The 22,112-nt window shown below is 40.1% G+C and overlaps 2 protein-coding genes across 3 annotated transcripts in view; both read left to right on the forward strand.

The window, feature by feature from the left end:
* Positions 1-4,028, forward strand: part of LOC118363440 (vascular endothelial growth factor receptor kdr-like) — an 83,958-nt gene extending 79,930 nt beyond the window's left edge. Inside the window, exon 31 of one of the 2 annotated variants that reach the window (XR_008087572.1) lies at positions 1,671-1,813. Coding sequence is in view for 1 of the 2 variants with exons in the window: in XM_052488338.1 (XP_052344298.1) it covers positions 1,671-1,854 (184 nt within the window). In the remaining variant the exon portion in view is untranslated. Of the gene's footprint in view, positions 1-1,670 lie in introns of both variants that reach the window. The other variant, XM_052488338.1, reaches the window with a different exon arrangement.
* A 14,000-nt stretch (positions 4,029-18,028) lies between these two features.
* LOC118363105 (homeobox protein CDX-1-like) lies at positions 18,029-21,604 on the forward strand. The gene is made up of 3 exons (XM_035743817.2): positions 18,029-18,613; positions 20,539-20,684; positions 20,796-21,604. Exons 1-3 carry the CDS (start codon positions 18,175-18,177, stop codon positions 21,024-21,026), a joined length of 816 nt encoding a protein of 271 aa, XP_035599710.1. The 5' UTR covers positions 18,029-18,174; the 3' UTR covers positions 21,027-21,604.
* The last annotated feature ends 508 nt before the right edge of the window (positions 21,605-22,112 follow it).

Genomic DNA, 22,112 nt, shown 5'->3' on the forward strand with positions numbered 1-22,112 from the left:
CTCTATATAGCTCTATCTCTATAGCTCTATCTCTCTCTCTCTATAGCTCTGTCTCTCTATAGCTCTGTCTCTATACCTCTCTCTCTCTCTCTCTATAGCTCTATCTCTCTATAGCTCTCTCTCTCTATATATATATATATATATAGCTCTATCTATAGCTCTCTCTCTCTATAGCTCTATCTCTCGCTATAGCTCTCTCTCTATATATATATATATAGCTCTATCTATAGCTCTCTCTCTCTCTGTAGCTCTCTCTCTCTCTCTCTATAGCTATCTCTCTCTCTATATCTCTCTCTCTCACTCTCTATAGCTCTGTCTCTTTATAGCTCTATATCTCTATCTCTCTCTATAGCTCTCTCTCTCTCTCTATAACTCTATTTCTCTCTCTATATATAGCTCTATCTCTCTCTCTATAGCTATCTCTCTCTCTCTCTCTATATAGCTCTATTTCTCTCTCTATATAGCTCTATCTCTCTCTATAGCTCTATCTCTCTCTATAGCTCTATCTCTCTCTATAGCTCTATCTCTCTCTATAGCTCTATCTCTCTCTATAGCTCTATTTCTCTCTCTCTATAGCTCTATCTCTCTCTATAGCTCTATCTCTCTCTCTATAGCTATCTCTCTCTCTCTCTCTCTCTCTCTCTCTATAGCTCTATTTCTCTCTTTCTCTATAGCTCTATTTCTCTCTCTCTATAGCTATATCTCTCTCTATATAGCTCTATCTCTCTCTCTATAGCTCTATCGCTCTCTCTATAGCTCTATCGCTCTCTCTCTATAGCTCTATCGCTCTCTCTCTATAGCTCTATCGCTCTCTCTCTCTATAGCTCTATCGCTCTCTCTCTCTATAGCTCTATCGCTCTCTCTATAGCTCTATCGCTCTCTCTCTATAGCTCTATCGCTCTCTCTCTATAGCTCTATCGCTCTCTCTCTCTATAGCTCGATCTCTGTCTCTATAGCCCTATCGCTCTCTCTATAGCTCTATTGCTCTATCGCCCTCTCTCTATAGCTCTATCGCTCTCTCTCTATAGCTCTATCTCTATAGCTCTATCGCTCTCTCTCTATAGCTCTATCTCTATAGCTCTATCTCTCTCTAGCTCTCTCTCTCGTTGTAGATGTGTGGAAATGCTTGGGATAGTATTGTTGTCAGTACTTGACTCACCAATCTAACATTTACTGATCCATTCTAGAATATAATCATTGTAATACACCAACCTGTCATTTCCCCACTCTCATAGTCAATGCAGCCAGTCAGTCATGTGATTTACCCCACTGAGAGCCGACCTTGGCCCCTTGGCCCCTGTGAGAGAAGTTCTGGAAACTCCTAGCAACCAGAAGACAATAGTAGTCAATTACTCATATTTGGAGCATTTACGGGAGTAGAAGAAGTCAACATCCGTGAGAGAGGCCAGAGAACGTGATTGATGATATGCTTTATGAACAATTATCATGGAAATGCATTATTGTTATATTTTTGTATTTTACGGATCCCCATTAGTTCCTGCCAAGGCAGCAGCTAAGTCAATTATATTTTACTGAGTCTGTTATTAACCAGTATGTGCTCTCTCTCTCTCTCTCTCTCTCTCTCTCTCTCTCTCTCTCTCTCTCTCTCTCTCTCTCTCTCTCTCTCTCTCTCTCTCTCTCTCTCTCTCTCTCTCTCTCTCTCTCTCTAGGATGAAGGCAGTGAGTAGGAGTAAGGAGTCGGTGCTGACTGAGGGAGAGAAGGACAAATACCTTCAGCCTGTCTCCTCTCTGGACTTCACCCTGGATGACTCGTCCCTGGAGCCCGGTCTGGAGTGCCACAGCCCGCCCCCTGACTACAGCTATGTAGTGCGCTACTCCACCCCACCTGTGTAGCCGTCGCCGTGGGAGACGCCCCTCCGTCCACCCTCCGCCCCAGGGAGAATCTATCTGACTAAATGCCTCAAGGCCTTTCCTTTGTTCTCCTCTGTTCTGACTCCGTCTCCGGACCTCACAGCGCACCGTAAAACGGCTGCTGCCTCCGTCTTTTAAACTTCTTCCATTTCTCCTCCTCCCCGAGGCTTGAGAGAGGGACACGTTTGAGACGCTTTATTACAACGTGAGATCTGTTACTTAGGGACACTCTGAGACACCTTACTGTAGATCTGCACTTAGCCTGCCTGCTTCCCATCAGCCCACTCTGCAGGATGGAGGAAGAAGAGCCTGCCCTCTTCTGTAAAGGTCTCAGCCTGACCCAGAGGTTCGCCTATGTACTGCTGGCCTTCTCCATAGCTCACTCTGATAGCCACACATAACAGCTAGCTATGGAAAGATCCCTATAGACTTCTGTAGACCTATAGACAGCCTCAGGTATTCCTATAATCTACTGTGAACAACACCAAGAAAAACAACCCATTCCAGACTTGTAACGAATGACATTCCCATGAAATGTATTATTGTCAGTTTATACTGTAGTGTAAATGGAAAATGTGTTACCATGGGGATACAACATGTAGATGAGAAGGAAATAAGATGGGAGAATTAGGGTGTTTTCATTGATACTATTTTATTTCTGTACAAATATTTTATAGACTTGAAAACTGTAATGTGCTATTTTATTTTATTATATGTAATGATTATTGATATAAGGTTGACAAAATATTTGTGTCACAGAGTGGTTCTTTTCAAGCATATTCCTCAGGTTGACTTGAGCTAAAGCTCCCGATTTAAAAAAAATAAAATAAATTTAAAAAGGCACCTGTCAGACAGATTACAGGAACAGTTTGTGAATAGTGGAATGTGCCCGTCAGAAAAGATTTCTCACTTGAGTACTCCAATCTCCAGTATTCCCAATCAACATGTTGTTGTTGTTCAGAATCTTTTTCCCCTTCAACTCAGATGGAGAGACACATGGGTTGACAGGGTTGTCTACAGTAGATGGATATGGCCCATAGTCCCTTTGGCTCAGTCTGAGTAGTAATAGGTTAAACAGCCAATAGAATCCCAGCTCCCAGCGTCTCTGAATGGGGTTAAGGCATGAAGAGGACAGGAGAGGACAGGACAGAGAGGAACACCACGCTGCTTTGGATTTAATACTACATCTCTACCGTGAAGCTATTTGAAATGAAAAGTTATATTTGGATTCCTTTCCCGATATGGGACTAACTCTGTGTATTATTGTTATGGCCGAGTGGAAAAAGGGAAATTGGATGATACGAGAGAGACTGGTTTATTTGTATGTGTAAAAAGCTAGTTAAAAACATGAGCTTGGGTTAGAATTTCATATGAAGAGGGTCTATGAAAGCACCAGTGAAATAAACAATGCATATTTATTTATGTTTATATTCTACAATGTCACTTATTAATTTCACACTGAAGATTGCCGCTGCCTCCTTGACAACACGATATGTAACATTCCAGTATTTAATTATATATTCCGTTTGCACTGCTGAACACACTATAATTACATTAGTAAAGATGGAGGAATTGACTGTTTGCAAGCAGGAATGTTTGTAATGGAAATCGTCTGTTGCTGATCCATTTTGTTGTGCTACAAGTGTGACTAAAGCTTGCAGGGCAGGCTCCAGGAATCCTACATGTTATCACCAGGCTGGTCACTATACTGGTGACTACTTTAGCACGTTTAGTCTACGTAATTACCTTTAAAAACAAGGCTGAAAAATGATCAGGATGAAGTGTCTAAATGTTTGGATTATTCCAAATGTTTGGTTCAATTAGAATTCCAGTCACTCCAGCTAGTGTTTCGTTACACACAGGAGAGAGGGAATAGCTTGTGTGTGTAAACTGCTAGATAATATTTTGCTGCACAATACATTATTCTTTAATAAGATTGATTATGAATGCTGTCTCTACACCCTTAAATACTGCCAAATGATGTTTGTATTGTTAATGTGGACTGATTGGGTCTTGTGTCCATTGTGGAGGAAAAAAGTGTATGCACTGATTTTGTTTTCTATCAAATATAGATTTTTGTACTCTAAATGTATTTGTATTATTAACTAAGCATAAGAAGTGAATAAATGAATAAAGATCGATATATTTATGCATTACGTCTAGTGCAGAGATATTTTTTGCTAGTTGCTGAAGTTGCTAACATTGATTCATACATCAACCCTCAGCTTTCTCTAGGACATTCTACCGTTTTCTACCCTCTGAAGTCCTGGCACCAGGTCATCAACACTATTTGAGCACCTAGCACAACGGTACAGACTCTAAAAATGTGTGTAGCACAACTTGTCTCTGGCTGGGAATGTGGGGATGGGTGAGGCGTGTGTCCACCGTTGGTGTGTGTCATAAGTAGGCTACTCTCCCCTCATCCTGCTCCATGGACCAGCGAGACACACTTCCTGAGCGGGGCAAAATGTGCCTGTCACCGGGACAATGCCCCTCCAAGCGGGAAAGGAAGGGGCCCTTAATCATCCTGGTACGTCACCACGCAGAGGGCTTCCTACGAGGCCACGGTGCCCCCACCCCCGGCACAGGGCGAGTCCACTGGGAACGTCATGCAGGACAGGTTGGGCTCTCCACTGTCTCCGCTCATCACTCTTGAGATTCACTGTGTTTACAGATAGGTGATCGAGAATGCTTAACACTCCTGATATACAGGACCAACGGAGTGAATTATTGAAGTCTCAAGCCAAGCAGTTCAGCTCTGATGTAAACTGATTCCGGAAAATGGAGTGTAAACAAACATGAGAAGCATGTTGGGGGTTAGGGACCTTAACACAACAGGGCTTGTGTATTTACTCACGCACCTAGTACAGATGTAGGATCTTAATTTGACCAGGAAATGCAAAATCTTTCAAAAGCTTCTGAAGTTTGTCATTTGCACTGTTAAATTTCAGACTTGATTTGCCCTAACGAAAACTGTATCAACCCCTACAAAAATGTCCATGAATTATAATTGACGTAATAGTTCACATTTCCTATTACTGTGTGATTATTTTCCTGCTGTAACAAACTAGCTCAAATTAAGATCCTACATCTGTAGTTTTCCACAGACAGACACAAGCAGGAAAACCTCCCTGGGCCTTTCTTCAGGGCTGGTCACCAGACAGACAATGCCTCTTTTGTGAGTACTAAGCAGTCATATCTTCTGAGTAAGGTCAAATAGGAATCTCCTAAGACAATTGGCATTGCAAAAACTGCATTTGAAGCTAATAATGTGCAGAATATTGATAAAATATTATAATGTGTACTGTACAGTATGGATATGGAAGTTGTATTGCGTTAATTCAAAATATACGGCAAACCAATTCCTTTAACATGCATCCATGAATCTTGGATGGCACTCTAATACAGGTAGAATTCAATGTGACACCATTGCTGCAATAAACTACAGTGCCTTTGGAAAGTATTCAGACCCCTTGAATTTTCCCACAGTTTCATACATTACAGACTTATTCAAAAAATTGCTTAAATTATTCTGCAATCTACACACAATACCCCATAATGAAAATAGGTTTTTAGAAAGTTTTGCAAATGTATAAAATAAAATAAAACTGAAATATCTTATTTACATAAGCATTCAGACCCTTTGCTATGAGACTCGAAATTCAGCTCAGGTGCATCCTGTTTCCATTGATCATCCTTGAGATGTTTCTACAACTTGAATGGAGTCCAATTGTGGTACATTAAATTGATTTGGACATGATTTGGAAAGGCACACACCTGTCTATATAAGGTCCCACAGTTGACAGTGCATGTCAGAGCAGAAACCAAGCCATCAGGTCGAAGGAATTGTCAGAGAGCTCCGAGACATGATTGGTCAAAGAGGTGACCAAGAACCTGATGGTCACTCTGACAGAGCTCCAGAGTTCCTCTGAATGTCCTGGACTGGCCCAGCCAGAGCCCGGACTTGAAACCGATCAAACATCTCTGGAGAGACCTGAGAATAGCTGTGCAGTGACTCTCCCCATCCAACCTGACAGAGCTTGAGAGGATCTGCAGAGAAGAATGAGAGAAACTCCCTAAATACAGGTGTGCCAAGCTTGCAGCATCACACCTAAGAAGACTTGAGGCTGTAATCGCTGCCAAAGGTGCTTCAACAAAGTACTGAGTTAAGGGTCTGAATTTACTTCTGTAAATTTGATATTTCTGCTTTTATTTTTAATAAATTAGCAATCCCCCCAAAATAGTTTTTGCTTTGTTATTATGTGTAGATTTATGAGGGGAAAAAATGTTTTAATGTCATTACTGGAACCAACCAATGAGTGGATATCTAGGAGAAATATGTCAGTACTGGAACTGACCAATGAGTGGATATCTAGGAGAAATATGTCATTACTGGAACTGACCAATGAGTGGATATCTAGGAGAAATATGTCATTACTGGAACTGACCAATGAGTGGATATCTAGGAGAAATATGTCATTACTGGAACTGACCAATGAGTGGATATCTAGGAGAAATATGTCATTACTGGAACTGACCAATGAGTGGATATCTAGGAGAAATATGTCATTACTGGAACTGACCAATGAGTGGATATCTATGTCATTACTGGAACTGACCAATGAGTGGATATCTAGGAGAAATATGTCTTTACTGGAACTGACCAATGAGTGGAGATCTAGGAGAAATATGTCTTTACTGGAACTGACCAATGAGTGGATATCTAGGAGAAATATGTCATTACTGGAACTGACCAATGAGTGGATATCTATGTCATTACTGGAACTGACCAATGAGTGGATATCTAGGAGAAATATGTCTTTACTGGAACTGACCAATGAGTGGAGATCTAGGAGAAATATGTCTTTACTGGAACTGACCAATGAGTGGATATCTAGGAGAAATATGTCTTTACTGGAACTGACCAATGAGTGGATATCTAGGAGAAATATGTCATTAGTGGAACTGACCAATGAGTGGATATCTAGGAGAAATATGTCATTACTGGAACTGACCAATGAGTGGATATCTAGGAGAAATATGTCATTACTGGAACTGACCAATGAGTGGATATCTAGGAGAAATATATAATTACTGGAACTGACCAATGAGTGGATATCTAGGAGAAATATGTTTTTACTGGAACTGACCAATGAGTGGATATCTAGGAGAAATATGTCTTTACTGGAACTGACCAATGAGTGGATATCTAGGAGAAATATGTCTTTAATGGAACTGACCAATGAGTGGATATCTAGGAGAAATATGTCATTACTGGAACTGACCAATGAGTGGATATCTAGGAGAAATATGTCATTACTGGAACTGACCAATGAGTGGATATCTAGGAGAAATATGTCATTACTGGAACTGCCCTCCAGTAAAGACATAAAACATTGTTAAGCAGAAACCAAATCAATTGAGTGGCGCTGGTCTTTCATAACAGAACCTCTCAAATGAAAACATTCATCTTGATAGTACAGTGAAAAATGAACGTTGCCCCTAAAACAGCTTTACTCAAGGTTGTGAGCATAGCCCACCATCACCAGAGTATATTGTTTGCCTGGTGATCAGAAACATGACTAATACACCACCTACACAGAGATGACACACAAAAAAACACATAAATCTGCCTTCTGAAGCACCCAGGGCTTGTGATGAAGGATCATTAATACAATGCTTTGACTGCAAGCCAACACAAAACAAGCTGTTAGTCACAGTTTGTGTGTTGCCCCATGGTCTCTGCAACAACAACAAAAGACGGACCTGTAAAAAAACACCCAGTTTGCCTCTAATTAAAGGGCCTCACCTATTGAGCTCTGTTTTCCTTTCTTTCATTTAACTATTGTATTTAAGAAATGTCCCCCCTTCCCTGAAATCCTACTTCCACAAACACAGACACCCCCCTGTAGCAGAATTCTACATTAATCACTATAACAGAGGCGACACATTGAGGGCCTTCTGAAACCATGCCAAAACACATTCCCTTCATCAGGGGGAAATTAAAGCAGCTTGAAATCCTATCATGTGCCCATTTGAAGCCATCCACCACACAATAATGCCCAATAACTATTCCCAGACCCCTTGCCCCGAGAAGGTGGACTGTGGGTCACGTCCGCACCTCCTCTCACCTAGAAGCAGAACAATGGCCCGGATGCTGTCTGCAAAGACAGACTAGTTGGAGCTTCACCCCACCTTAAAGCAGCAAGGAAGTATCACAAGCAACAATAAGTGCAACTAAATAAAGATTCCTCCCGAAAATGGACTTGGAAACTCCAGGGGTGCAGAACAAGGTGTACGGGTGTGAGAAAGGATCACTGTGTGTATAGACCATCAGAGTTCCAGCAAACATTAGCTGGTTCCTCTACCAACACTGACAGTGGTTTGGGGCTTAAAGGGAACATAAATGTCTTCACTTTTTTATACTTAAACTCCTAAAATCCATTTCGACTGCAAAGAAAATGCATTGCATCTGTGAGTGTTTCAAGGCAAAGCAGAATGAGGTCTAAAAATAAAAGCCCTCCAATTTATAATTTCATTTGGACCACAGAATCCCCCAAAAGCTGCTCTACTGTAACTGCATTGTCTTAAACAGACCACCCCTGTTGCCTGACATTGAAGAGAATGGCCTGCAAATCAACACAAGGGAAAAAAAGAGATGGGTTTACACATTCATTCATTTATTCATGAATGATGTATGTTCATTTAAGCCACACAAAACTACTGAAAATGTTGGCACTGTGTAGCATTAGACCCAGAGGCGTTGAGGCTAAACCGAACTCTGCACGTTCACCATCACAGATCTGAGGATGATGCTGGTTGGTTGGTTGCCTCCGCCATGCTCGACATTGGTTGATGCTGACAGGCAACAGGAAGTAGTGGTGTGATGTCCAACATGGGGACCAGTTGACAGGGAGCATCCTAGACACAGAGCAGGCGTTGGTGGGTTGGCAGCCGGGATGTGTTGTCTTCCGAATGGAAGCCTCAGCACCACCAGACACAGCCAGAGGGGTCTGGGCAACCAGGATTAGCGCAACACAGCCTGCCACAAACTTGGCTTTGTGTTCATAAATAGCTGCGGCGTTCCTCGGAATTGATTATGACAAAGTGGTCTCTGCATTTTCCCCATGCCCCCCTGATGGTTCCAGCACTGCGTTCTCTCTGTGTTCTCTGATGCCGTGGCAACACGGGTGAGCTGGTTTCACTGAGTTTTTCATTTGATTGGCAGGGATAAATATGCAGACATTCTCTCTCTGCCTAATGGTTGGCATACTTAGTCAATTACATTTTCGGTGAGAGCTCAGATGTTTTTGACAGATCTTGGACGAAAACCACATCCATCATGTAGGTTTACAAGTCCAGTTTAGTCTGCAGTCTGTAATATTTGTGAAAACTGGAAGCAGATCTTCAGATTAAGTCAGTTTGTCTGATAAGCATGTAGTGTGTTTTCAGTTTACCCGCAGATACACAAATAGAGAACGACAGGAGGGAAACACGCCATGAATAGAGTAAACATTGTGCAATATCTCTTTGAGTTGATTAGTGTTTCCCACAATGGCATGCCTTTCTGATACAAATAAAGACTTCCACATAGGCATTCCATTGTTCCACTCGTCTGTTTTTCAAAATCTTTCTTTAAAATCCTAATTGAGCTATGTCCATCTCATCTCCCTAATGCAGAACACATGAATGGAAATGAACCATACATAGAATAAGATCTTTGCTGTCGTTTATTTGGAAGAGTATTCAGTCTTGAAATGAGCTGGCTCCAAGGTGCATTTGTCGAACACGTGCATATCATGCTCTGTTTTTCTGCATTCCTTTTAGCTTGTTGTCATTAGTCATTTCCAGCACATTCTATCAAACGTGACAATGACCTACAATGGCCTAGTATTTAGACAAAGCTGCAGTGCATTCGGAAAGTAATCATACCCCTTGACTTTTTTCACATTTTGTTACTTTACAGCCTTATTCTAAAATTTATAAAATAATTTCCCCCCCTCATCAATCTACACACAATACTCCAAATGACAAAGCAAAAACAGTTTTTTTGTTTTGTTATTTTGCAAATGTATAAAACATTTTAAAAAATCACTGAAATGTCACATTTACATACACTACCTTTCAAAGGTTTTGTGTCACTTAGAAATATCCTTGTTTTCTATGAAAACATACATGAAATGAGTTGGCAATTTGTTGAGGTAATCTGAAGAGATTTCACCCCATGCTTCCTGAAGCATCTCCCACAAGTTGGATTGGCTTGATGGGCACTTCTTACCATACAGTCAAGCTGCTCCCACAACAGCTCAATAGGGTTGAGATCCGGTGACTGTAGTGGCCACTCCATTATAGACAGAATACCAGCTGGCTGCTACTTCCCTAAATAGTTATTGCATAGTTTGGAGCTGTGCTTTGGGTCATTGTCCTGATGTAGGAGGAAATTGGCACCAATTAAATGCCGTCCACAGGGTATGGCATGGCGTTACAAAATGGAGTGACAGCCTTCCTTCTTCAAGATCCCTTTTACCCTGTACAAATCTCCCACATTACCACCACAAAAACACCCCCAGAACATCACATTGCCTCCACAATGCTTGACATTTTTTCTACGTCTCACAAATGTTCTTTGTGATCCGAACTCCTGAAACTTAGATTTGTCTGTCCATAACACTTTTTTCCAATCTTCCTCTGTCCAGTGTCTGTATTCTTTTGCCCATCTTATTCTTTTATTTTTATTGGCCAGTCTGAGATATGGCTTTTTCTTTGCAACTCTGCCTAGAATGCCAGCATCCCGGAGTCACCTCTTCACTGTTGATGTTGAGACTGGTGTTTTGCGGGTACTATTTAATGAAGCTGCCAGTTGAGGACTTGTGAGGCATCTGTTTCTCAAACTAGACACTCTAATGTACTTGTCCTCTTGCTCAGTTGTGCACCGGGGCCTCCCACTCCTCTTTCTATTCTGGTTAGGCCAGTTTGCGCTGTTCTGTGAAGGGAGTAGTACACAGCGTTGCACAAGATCTTCAGTTTCTTGACAAATTCTCACATGGAATAGCCTTCAAGTCCCCACAGCTGTGCTTATTAGGGGATATATATTTTACCACCAGGTATTAACAAAGAAGAGTTTGGTCTTGCCTCAGTGGGTTTTCTTACCGCGGCTAGACTCATACTATGTAACTGGAAGAGCGCAGCTAGTCTGAAATCAACAGATTGGCTCAAACTCATGGTGGAGACTGCATCTTATGAATCAATGATAGCAAAATTACAGGAGAGGAAAGGGAAATGTAGTAAGATATGGGAACACTTTTTGAATTATATAAGGGACGTGCGTGCGGGTGAGAAGCTAGGGAATAAGTTTGTATTTTTATTGTTATTTGTTTTTATTTGCAGTTTAATATTCCAACCACTGATATATGGTTGAAAGGTGCTGTATTGTTTGCTGTCTTGTTGAGTGTTAGGTTTTTGTTGTTATTCGTGTTATGTTATGTTATGTCATGTTGATCAATTTATAAAAAACTCCATTCATATTTCCCTTGATCCTGACTAGTCTCCCAGTCCCTGCCGATGAAACATATCCCCATAGCATGATGCTGCCACCACCATGCTTTACTGTAGGGATGGTATTTGCCCGGTGATGAGCGGTGCCTGGTTTCCTCCAGACGTGATGCTTGGCATTCAGGCCAAAGAGTTCAACCTTGGTTTCATCAGACCAGAGAATCTTGTTTTTCATGGTCTGAGAGTCCTTTAGGTGTCTTTTGGCAAACTTCAAGCGGGCTGTCAAGTGTCTTTTTCCAGGGGAATGGCTTCCGTCTGGCCAGTCTACCATAAAGGCCTGATTGGTGGAGTGCTGCAGAGACGGTTGTCCTTCTGGAAGGTTCTCCCATCTCCACAAAGGAACTCTTGAGCTCTGTCAGTGACCATCTGTTTCTTGGTCACCTCTTTGACCAAGGCCCTTTTCACCCGAATGCTCAGTTCGGCTGGGGGGCCAGCTCTAGGAAGAGTCTCGGTGGTTCCAAATAACTCCTAATTAAGAATGATGGAGGACACTATGTTCTTAGGGACCTTCAATGCTGCAGGAATGTTTTAGTACCCTTCCCCAGATCTGTGCCTCGACACAATCCGGTCTCGGACCTCTACGGACAATTCCTTCGACCTCATGGCTTGGTTTTTGCTGTGACATTCCCTGTCAACTGTAGGACCTTATATTAACAGGTGTGTGCCTTTCCAAATCATGTCCAATCAATTGAATTTACCACAAGTGAACTCCAGTCAAGTTGTAGAAACATCTCAATAATGATCAATGGAAACAGGATGCACCTGAACACAATTCTGAGTCTCATAGCAAAGGGTCTGAATACTTATGTAAATAAGTTATTTAAATGTGCAAATAAAAAAAATAAAAACAGTTTTCGCTTTGTCATTATGGGGTATCCAGGCTGTATCACATTCGGCTGTGATTAGGAGTCCCATATGGCAGCGCACAATTGGCCCAGCGGTGTCCGGGTTTGGCCGGGGTAGGCCATCATTGTAAATAAGAATTTGTTCTTAACTGGCTTGCCTAGTTAAATAAAGGTTAAATTTGAAATTTAAAATTGTGCGTAGATTGATGAGTAACATTTTAGTTTAAATAATCCATTTTAGAATAAGGCTGTAAAGTAACAAAATGTGGAAAAAGTGAAGGGGTCTGAATACTTTCCGAAATGCACTGTATTTGATGGAATGAAATACTTGTATTACTCCTTGATGACTACAGCCTGTGAGTAAGTTGTTTCGCTCACTTAAACAGTATAGAGTAAGTTTCATCAATCTATAGGTGACTAGGACAGGACCTAGAGCTGCTGATACACATACAGTACATTGTGCTCTGAGAGGGATGTCTTCAACTTGAAGTTTCCTGTACATGTTTCCTCTATGAAAATCCTTCACTTCTCTTGTAATATCCTGTCCTGTAGATGCACAAAATGTTCACTGTAAATCTCATGATAAAACACAGGGAGGGAAAAGGCTGTTTCAACAAGCTAGCAAAACACCCCTTTCCTGTTATCCCCTGAAGAAAATGATTGAAATACTTGAACCTAAGTTGGGCTTCAACAAGCATCCTGTTTGAACTTGAGAGTGCATGTGAAGACGTTACATCCCATCAACAAACTGAGAACCAGTGTCTGTTGCTCTATCGGCCTTACATGGGTCAGTCAGAGCAGCGACTCTCGAAATGCTAGCACAGGGTCATGTTCGAGCACTTCTCCTGCAGCGATGTCCTGGGGTCCATCTCAACAACATCTCTGGACTTATGCAACCAACTAAAACCTTGTGCTTCTCCAACCTCATCTCGAGTCGCATTTCTGTTCAACATCGGGATGGTAGCAAAAACAAGATACACAACATTAAAAACACCTGCAACATAATTTAGTTATATTAAACAAAGTTTCTCCAACAAAACCTCGCTGATATATAACATGTTCACCAAGTACACAAAACATTAGGAACACCTGCTCTTTCCATAACATAAACTGACCAGGTGAATCCAGGTGAAAGCTATGATCCCTTTTATTTGATTTTATTTCACCTTTATTTAACGAGGTAGGCTAGTTGAGAACAAGTTCTCATTTGCAACTGCGACCTGGCCAAGATAAAGCATAGCAGTGTGAACAGACAACACAGAGTTACACATGGAGTAAACAATTAACAAGTCAATAACACAGTAGAAAAAAAAGAGAGTCTATATACATTGTGTGCAAAAGGCATGAGGAGGTTGGCGAATAATTACAATTTTGCAGATTAACACTGGACTGATAAATGATCAGATGACCCTTATGACCCTTATTGATGTCACTTGTAAAATCCACTTCAATAAGTGTAAATGAAGAGGAGGAGACCGGTTAAAGAAGGATTTTTAAGCCTTGAAACAATTGAGACATGAATTGTACGTGTGTACCATTCAGAGGGTGAATAGGCAAGGCAAATGATTTAAGTGCCTTTGAACAGGTAAGTAGGTGTAGGAACACCGGTTTGAGTGTGTCAAGAACTGCAACTCTGCTAGGGTTTTCAATGCTCAAACGTTTCCTGTGTGTATCATGAATGGTCCACCAACATAAAGACATCCAGACAACTTGACACAACTGTGGTAAGGATTGGACTCAACATCGGCCAGCATCCCTGTGGAACGCTTTTGACACCTTGTCCATGCCCCAACAAATTGAGGGTGTTCTGGGGGAAAAAGTGGGTGCAATTCAATATTAGCAAGGTGCTCTTAATGTTTTGAACACTCTGTGTATATACAGTGCCTTCGGAAAGTATTCAGACCCCTTGACTCCACATTTTGTTACATTACAGTACCAGTCAAAAGTTTGGACACACCTACTCATTCAAGGGCTTTTCTTTATTGTTACTATTTTCTACATTGTAGAATAATAGTGAAGACATCAAAACTGTGAAATAACACATATGGGATCATGTAGTAACCAAAAAAGTGTGAAACAAATATATTCTTTAAAGTAGCCACCCTTTGCTTTGATGACAGCTTTGCACACTCTTGGGATTTACCTGGAATGCTTTTCCAACAGTCTTGAAGAGGTTTTCACATATGCTGAGCACTTGTTGGCTGCTTTTCCTTCACTCTGCGGTCACGATGGGAACCACACATGCGGAGATCATCCGTTCACCTACTTTGCATCTCACAAGACATGGCGGTTGGAACCAAAAATCAAAGAATTGGATTCATCAGACCAAAGCACAGATTTCCACCCGTCTAATGTCCATTGCTCGTGTTTCTTCGCCCAAGAAAGTCTCTTCTTCTTATTGGTGTCCTTCAGTAGTGGTTTCTTTGCAACAAATCGACCATGAAGGCCTGATTCACGCAGTCTCTTCTGAACAGTTGATATTGAGATGTGATTGTTATTTGAACTCTGTAAAGCATTTATTTGGGCTGCAATTTCTGAGTCTGGTAACTCTGATTAACTTATCCTCTGCAACAGAGGGTCTTCCTTTCCTGTGGCGGACTTTTAATTTCTCTTCACTTATTTGAGCTGTTCTTACCATAATATGGACTTGGTCTTTTACCAAATAGGGCTATCTTCTGTATATTACTCCTACCTTGTCAAAACACAACTGACTGGCTAAAACACATTAAAAAGGAAAGAAATTCCACTATTTATATTTTAACAAGGCACACCTTGTGTGAGTTAATTGAAATGCATTCCAGGTGACTACCACATGAAACTTGTTGAGAGAATGCCATGAGAGAATGCCAAGTGTGTGCAAAGCTGTCATCAAGGCAAAGGGTGGCTACTTTCAAGAGTCTCAACTATAAAATATATTTTGATTTGTTTAACACTATTTTGGTTACTACATGATTCCATGTGTTATTTCATGGTTTTGATGTCTTCACTATTATTCTACAATGTAGAAAATAGACAATAATAAGAAAACCCCTGGAATGAGTAGGTGTGTCCAACATTTAGACAGGTTCTGTATATATATATATATATATATATATATATAGAGGTCCTTCTGTAGCTCAGTTGGTAGAGCATGGCGCTTGTAACGCCAGGGTAGATTCCCGGGACCACCCATACGTAGAATGTATGCACACATGACTGTAAGTCGCTTTGGATAAAAGCGTCTGCTAAATGGCATATATTATATTATTATATATATATATATATATATAGAGAGAGAGAGAGAGAGAGAGAGAGAAAGAGAGAGAGAGAGAGAGAGAATATGGATTCATTGTACTTATGGAAGTGTTGTCATTTTGAGACCACATTACCATATATGTTAATTTCCATAGTGATTTGGGGTTTACAGAGACAGAGGCATGTATGTGCAAAGAGGGGTTCACTCTGTCACCAGCAGAGGGCAATCAATGACAAGCAGTTGTCACAGGGAGCTGCACAAACTACACTGTTCTGTAATTAATACCTTTGTATGAAGATTCTATTTACACGTATTTATAACTAAATCCACACATAAAAACATACATAAAAGTGCCCCAAAAATATAGAAGTAACTCCAACACATCCTGTGGTTAAGCATTGTACAAACCTATGGAATGCACTTATCAAGGTACATACAGAGGGATATCAGCTGATGAGTTGGATTCAGTAGGGGATTTTTAAAAATTCTTTATTTAATTAATGTAATGAATATTATTTTTGCTGTTCTGTTCTGGGAGGACTTGTACATCCAAGCAATTATTTGACTTGTAATATAAATTCAGCACTTTAGAACTGTAAAAGGCTCTCGATAAGTACCTTTGCTGAAGGCATCAGTGTCTTGTGCACAATTTGCCAAACATACTCCATGGTGAACAGTATCTCATTCTCTGGTAGATGGTGCCCTCTTGAGGGGACTACATGACAGTTGTTAGGGATGGATTTCACCTCTGATTGGCCACTGATGGGAGTTCTGTATCCATCCACAAGGGAGCAGTGGTCATCAATTATCTCAGCAAAAATATCCTTACATCAAGGCCTGAGGAAATAAGCAATTCCTTGCTTACAGTCACTCAATTCAATTGACCTGTATCAATGTATGGTCAATGAGATTCAGATGCCATACAGATCTCTATTTGTTTCCACACTTTGCATACTTTGAACAGAAAAAAGCACCACGAGGACAAATATAGGGCAGCAGGGATGATGCAATAAATGTATATTTTTTTAAGGTTAGGGAAATGTGCCACTTTTAAAGATGTCAATATAAATTCATGTAATGTGGCTGTTTGTAATTTTGTCTTGCCTTTTAATAATTATTTGTATTTATTTTTGATTGAACCTTTATTTAACTCGACAAGTTACACGTGTTGTTGTTTTGTACCATCGAGGACCGCTTTGGAAACAAGACGTGTTTTAATTCATATTTGGAAGTGATATCCACTGGGTCCACATTGTATATTTTGTTGTATATGTCTGTTACCCAAATAAATTCAATTCAATTCAACCTTAATCTCCATCAGGGTTATTTGATGCTAGCCGATTCCAACTGTCTCTTGTGAAAACACTTATATAAAAACAACAAATGATTTCAAAGATATACATATTTGTAAACCAAGTAGGCCAATGTACATGTGTTATTAGTAGGCCTGGGACGAGGCATATGTTTGACAATTGTAATTCGATTTGTGTTGATTTGTTTTATGGTAGATATTGCAATTAATTTGAGATGTATTACGGAATCTCTTCTGCAAAAGAGGGATGGATAACAACCAAGATCATGCCAAATATAATGGCACGCACGGGAGCAAGACCACATTGTCGTTGAGCGGGTGTCATAGGTGACACTTCAGGTTCCTTTAAACCGGAATTAGCTGCGAAGTGCGACCTTGAAGTGCGAATTAGAAGGAATAGTTGGCCTTGTTGCAGGAGAAAATATCATCATACTTAGCTGTACCTCCTTTGTAAGTGAATAGCTTTAACAAATACGATCGGCTTCTGAAGGCGTGAAACGTGGCTGCAGACATGGGATACGTTGCGTGGGAGACGTTGCGTTCGCAAAGACATTCAACGAAAGGAGAGGAGTGTGACCATGCACGCTCTGACAGCACTGTAAATGTTTAATGCTATATTTTATTATTCTCTGACACGTAACAAAATGAAAATAACACAATCAAGAAGCTGACATCCACAATTACACTTTATATCATTAGTAGCCTACAATTCTAGCGTATTATATAGCAGAGTAATAGCCCTGTATTAAAATTAGGCTCAGGCTATCACATCTTACTTTCTAAGGAATAATGTTTGCAGCTTCAGAGTAGGCTTAAATAAATACAAATGTTGAAAATTGAACATGTATTTCAAGCACACTTCAATTATACATAGGCCTAAGAGATAGGTGTAAGGCCCAACGTCATCAGGAGCATATTAATTTAAGCATATTGTTTGTTGGTGAAGTTGCAGTTCAATTTCGCAATTATATTTTGATGCATGCCGATAATATTTCAGAGTTGAAGTGCAGGGTTTGCTCTATTCGGGGTGATAGGTTTAAAAAAAAATGTGCTAGGGGACAGTGGGTTTGGCAGCATTATTGACTCTTCTTTTGAATGCAAATCATCAGGGTTTGAAGACTCATCTGACGTCAGGAAGGAAGACCATAATATATCTTTAGCACCACCACCTTGTCAACAGCGCCACATTATGTGAGACAGTATCAAGTCAGGAACTAGTTCGCATTTCATTTTGGGGAGCACCATTGGACTATACACATCAGAACCATAGCAAGAGGATTGTTTTTTACATTTACAGAAGGAGTCGCCCGGAAACTATGTCGACTTGAATGTCACTTTTGTAACTTTTTTTTCAAATCATGTATGTGGGATACCTCTTGGATAAAGAAGGCAGCATGTATCACCAAGGACCTGTAAGACGATCGGGAATCAACATCCCACCACAGAACTTTGTTTCCACGCCACAATATTCCGACTTTACTGGATACCATCATGTGCCAAACATGGATACTCATACACAGTCTTCGGGGGCTTGGGGAGCTCCTTATGTCGCACCGAGGGAGGACTGGGGCGCCTATAGTCTGGGGCCTCCTAACACTATTCCTACGCCCATGAACAACTCCTCGCCGGGACAAGTTTCCTATTGCTCACCTGAATACAATCCCATGCACGCGCCAGGGTCAGCAGTATTGCAACCACCTACAGATAATATTTCTGTTGCTCAACTTTCCCCGGATAGAGAAAGGCGCAATTCTTCTTACCAGTGGATGAACAAAACGGTACAATCATCATCTACGGGTGAGAAAGGTCACAAGCAACTATATTGTATCACGACACGCATGCTACTGTTAAAATTATTCGTGCAATGAGCACAGCCTCAACCCATGTCAAACTACATCTATATATTTACCTAAGAAGAGCCGGACATTTTATGTTTTCTCTTGCATGGACATGCATAATTGTGCCGGCTCGTAAACTTGTGCAACAGGTAGTATTTAGAGAACGGATACAATATAAACATTAATTGCATAATTTAAGTGATAAATCTCACTATAAAAACGAATAACCTCATGCATAACACGTAATGTGTACATTTGGGTACATTTTAGGTGATATTCGTAACGAATTGCTAACAATAGCTAATTCTCCTTTAATTTGTAACTGTTCGTGGTCTCAGAACGAATAATTTATTCGCATTTTAAATGAGATGTCACCATAATTACACAGTTGCATGTGAAATGTATGGAAATTGATAATTCAGTTTGGTATAAGGCTTATTTTGAATCATGTAAGATACAACTTCAAGGCACTAAATTGGAAATTGCACCAGACTCAAAACAGAAGAGAAAATAGGAAAAGTATAGGCACTCGATCGAACGTATCAAATTAATTATGGACAATGCAACTGTAAGCCTCCCATCGCGATAATTTGTCTGATAAAGTATGATATCAATTACAACATCTTAGTTCTTTTCTGATACAGGCCTATAGCCTTGTGGAGGAAACGATGAACGTGTCAAGAAAGGGCGCCAGGTGCTTCTTGTAATGCTAATTCCTCTACTCCCGTCGACTAGATGCGAGGTCTACTTTTCTTGCTACATTGTCTCTGGTTTTGAGGGTTATCTGTCAAATTCAGGCGGCGACCCCTTTCAACACCTCGTTTTACTTTGATATGCACCAAAGTGTCTTCCTCGTCTCCCATTCTTCGGGAGTTATATTGCCGGAAAGGGTGGCGTTTTTCACAGCAAATAAATGTATTTGACAAATATATACAAAGCTTTATAACTGGGCAATAAACCACAACATGTCTTAATGTGTAAAAAAAAATAGAATTGTAGACTATATTTATCAATTAAGTCATAATAACGTATGAGCCTCAATTAACTCGTAAATGTAGTTTTATAGCCTATTAACTTGTCAAATCACCCCCACCCACATTTAAATATTCAGAAAATACCATCTTATAGCCTAAGTGTATTTTTCTTGTTAGGCAAGCCCATCAAATGTGTTATTAAGTGTTTAATTCTAGGAGGCTGTCTCTGGCCCTGTAAAACTTCCCAAGCATGTCCGAGGCTATAACTATGAATATCAAAATGTTTCAATGTTGTTCTAAACGACTAATATTATTTTCTACCTGCAAAGGTGCTGACGTGTTTATGGTTTATCAACAAGAGCGACCTGATCCAAGCCAGAGAGATGTCTGCCTTGTAACTCCTTTATGTGTCGTGTGTTGCCTCTTAACACATCAATGGAGTTTAGGTAAAATCTCTGAGACTCTTTGTTCTGCAGTTTGTTCAAAAAGTGACATCAAAAGAAGATCAGTGGCTCGATTAGCATAGCTACCAACAAAGCAACACAGTCTAGATTAACACGATAGCCACCACTTCAGTTGAATGCGCCTAAAGACGGGTCATACACATTTAGAGAGTTATTAGATAAACGAAGTATCAAGTTTAATAGGCGTTTTGATAATTAGCCTGTTGATTATCCTACCTCTCTAGTAATTACATGCTATAAATAGTAAAAAATGACAAGGTGAATTTAAAACAATAATTAACTTTAGAGTTGAAATAGGCTATTGCCCCTGTATTCATCAATCATTTGAATGCCATGAAATTGCATCGTTGCTTTGCATCATTTTCGTTGTTCAGTGTGACGGCTATTTAAAAATTAGGCACACGAAGCATAGCCTGTTGAATTCTCTGAATTTCTCACAATTTCAGGCAAAACAAGAACGAAGGAGAAATACAGAGTGGTTTACACCGATCACCAGAGACTGGAGCTGGAGAAGGAGTTCCATTTTAATCGTTACATCACTATCCGAAGAAAGTCCGAACTTGCGGGGAATCTTGGTCTTTCAGAACGACAGGTAAACCAATTAATTGATAGAGCATTAGGGCCCTAGACTTGACAAATCAAATGATAAATCAAATATAAAACGAATAACAATTTTGACAAGTTTTTCCTTTTACATTTACAGGTGAAGATCTGGTTTCAAAATCGCAGAGCCAAGGAGAGGAAATTAATCAAAAAGAAAATGGGGTCTGATGGCAGTGGGGGATCAGTGCACAGTGACCCGGGTTCAGTGAGTCCTCTGCCAGTACCAGGCTCACTCAGTCCGTCGGATATTCACGGCTCTCTCTACCCACCCCCTGGAATGAACAACTTGCCATCTATTAGGAACATACAGCACGTTACTGTCACTCAGTAGAATCGAATTTAGACCATCCAACACAACTGAGCACTCCAACACGCTGAAAGGACCGTTCCTCAAGACTTGGATTCCAATGGATTATTCAAACGTCCTGAAGAACATGTTGTGGATTATGAGATTTCGAGAAACAAGATGATTTATAACTGCAACAAAATGCTGGAGGCTCTTGAAATATTGTTTTTATAGAATAGTTCTAATAATAATTCCAAAAAACCCATACAAAAATCAACATATGGTTCAGACATGTAATGCTTAAATTGTTTGTTTGTGTCTGAGTTATTGAGATATAAATATACTTTTCTGTAGACTATGTAATGAAGTGTATAAGTGTTTGTATATAAAAAATAAAAAATCAGGTACATTTTATTTGAAATTGATCTGGAATGAAAAGGGATATCATTCATTTTGAGCTTTTATAATGGCTTGACAAACTATGCATTTTCTGCTCCAATTTGATTGCAAAGCACACTTTCATAACGTTTTTCTACAGGGACAAGTAAATCAGGTTATAAGTGAGATACGGGTGGAACGTTTGTTTGATGTTCAAAATGTAAATAAAATGTGTTTTAACGTTACCTTTTTCTACTTATTTCATTGACTGGAAAATGATAGCTCACTTTTGCAAAAATAACCAGACTGAGTGTGCATACTGTTTTCAAACAGACTTCATTGTTTATAGTTTTACCTACTCTTATTGTTTGATACCTAGAACCGCAAACAAAATTAGATCAGTTTATCAACCTTCTCTGTCGTTTCCAAACTATTAGGATGGGATTCTGTCAGCCCAGCATGTGCCAAAGGCAACATTTGATTGTTGATGTGTAACATTAAATCGGAAGATTTTGTCCAATAAATTGCACCAGAAAAAGTGCAATTGGCCCAAGCAACTTAATTTAGCCAAAGCAATATACATGCAACTTAAGACAATTACTTTTTGTAAAGGACTCTAGTGTCAAGTTTTAGATTTTTGTAGACTAGACCTACAATGCTCGTCCAAGTACAGCAACTGACAACTGTCAAACTGTCTTCTCAATTCATGACGACCTTTGAGCCATTATGATGTAATATAGACTCTACCCACTG

Source organism: Oncorhynchus keta, chromosome 30, assembly GCF_023373465.1.
Source record: "Oncorhynchus keta strain PuntledgeMale-10-30-2019 chromosome 30, Oket_V2, whole genome shotgun sequence".
In the NCBI taxonomy this organism is placed as follows: Eukaryota; Metazoa; Chordata; class Actinopteri; order Salmoniformes; family Salmonidae; genus Oncorhynchus; species Oncorhynchus keta.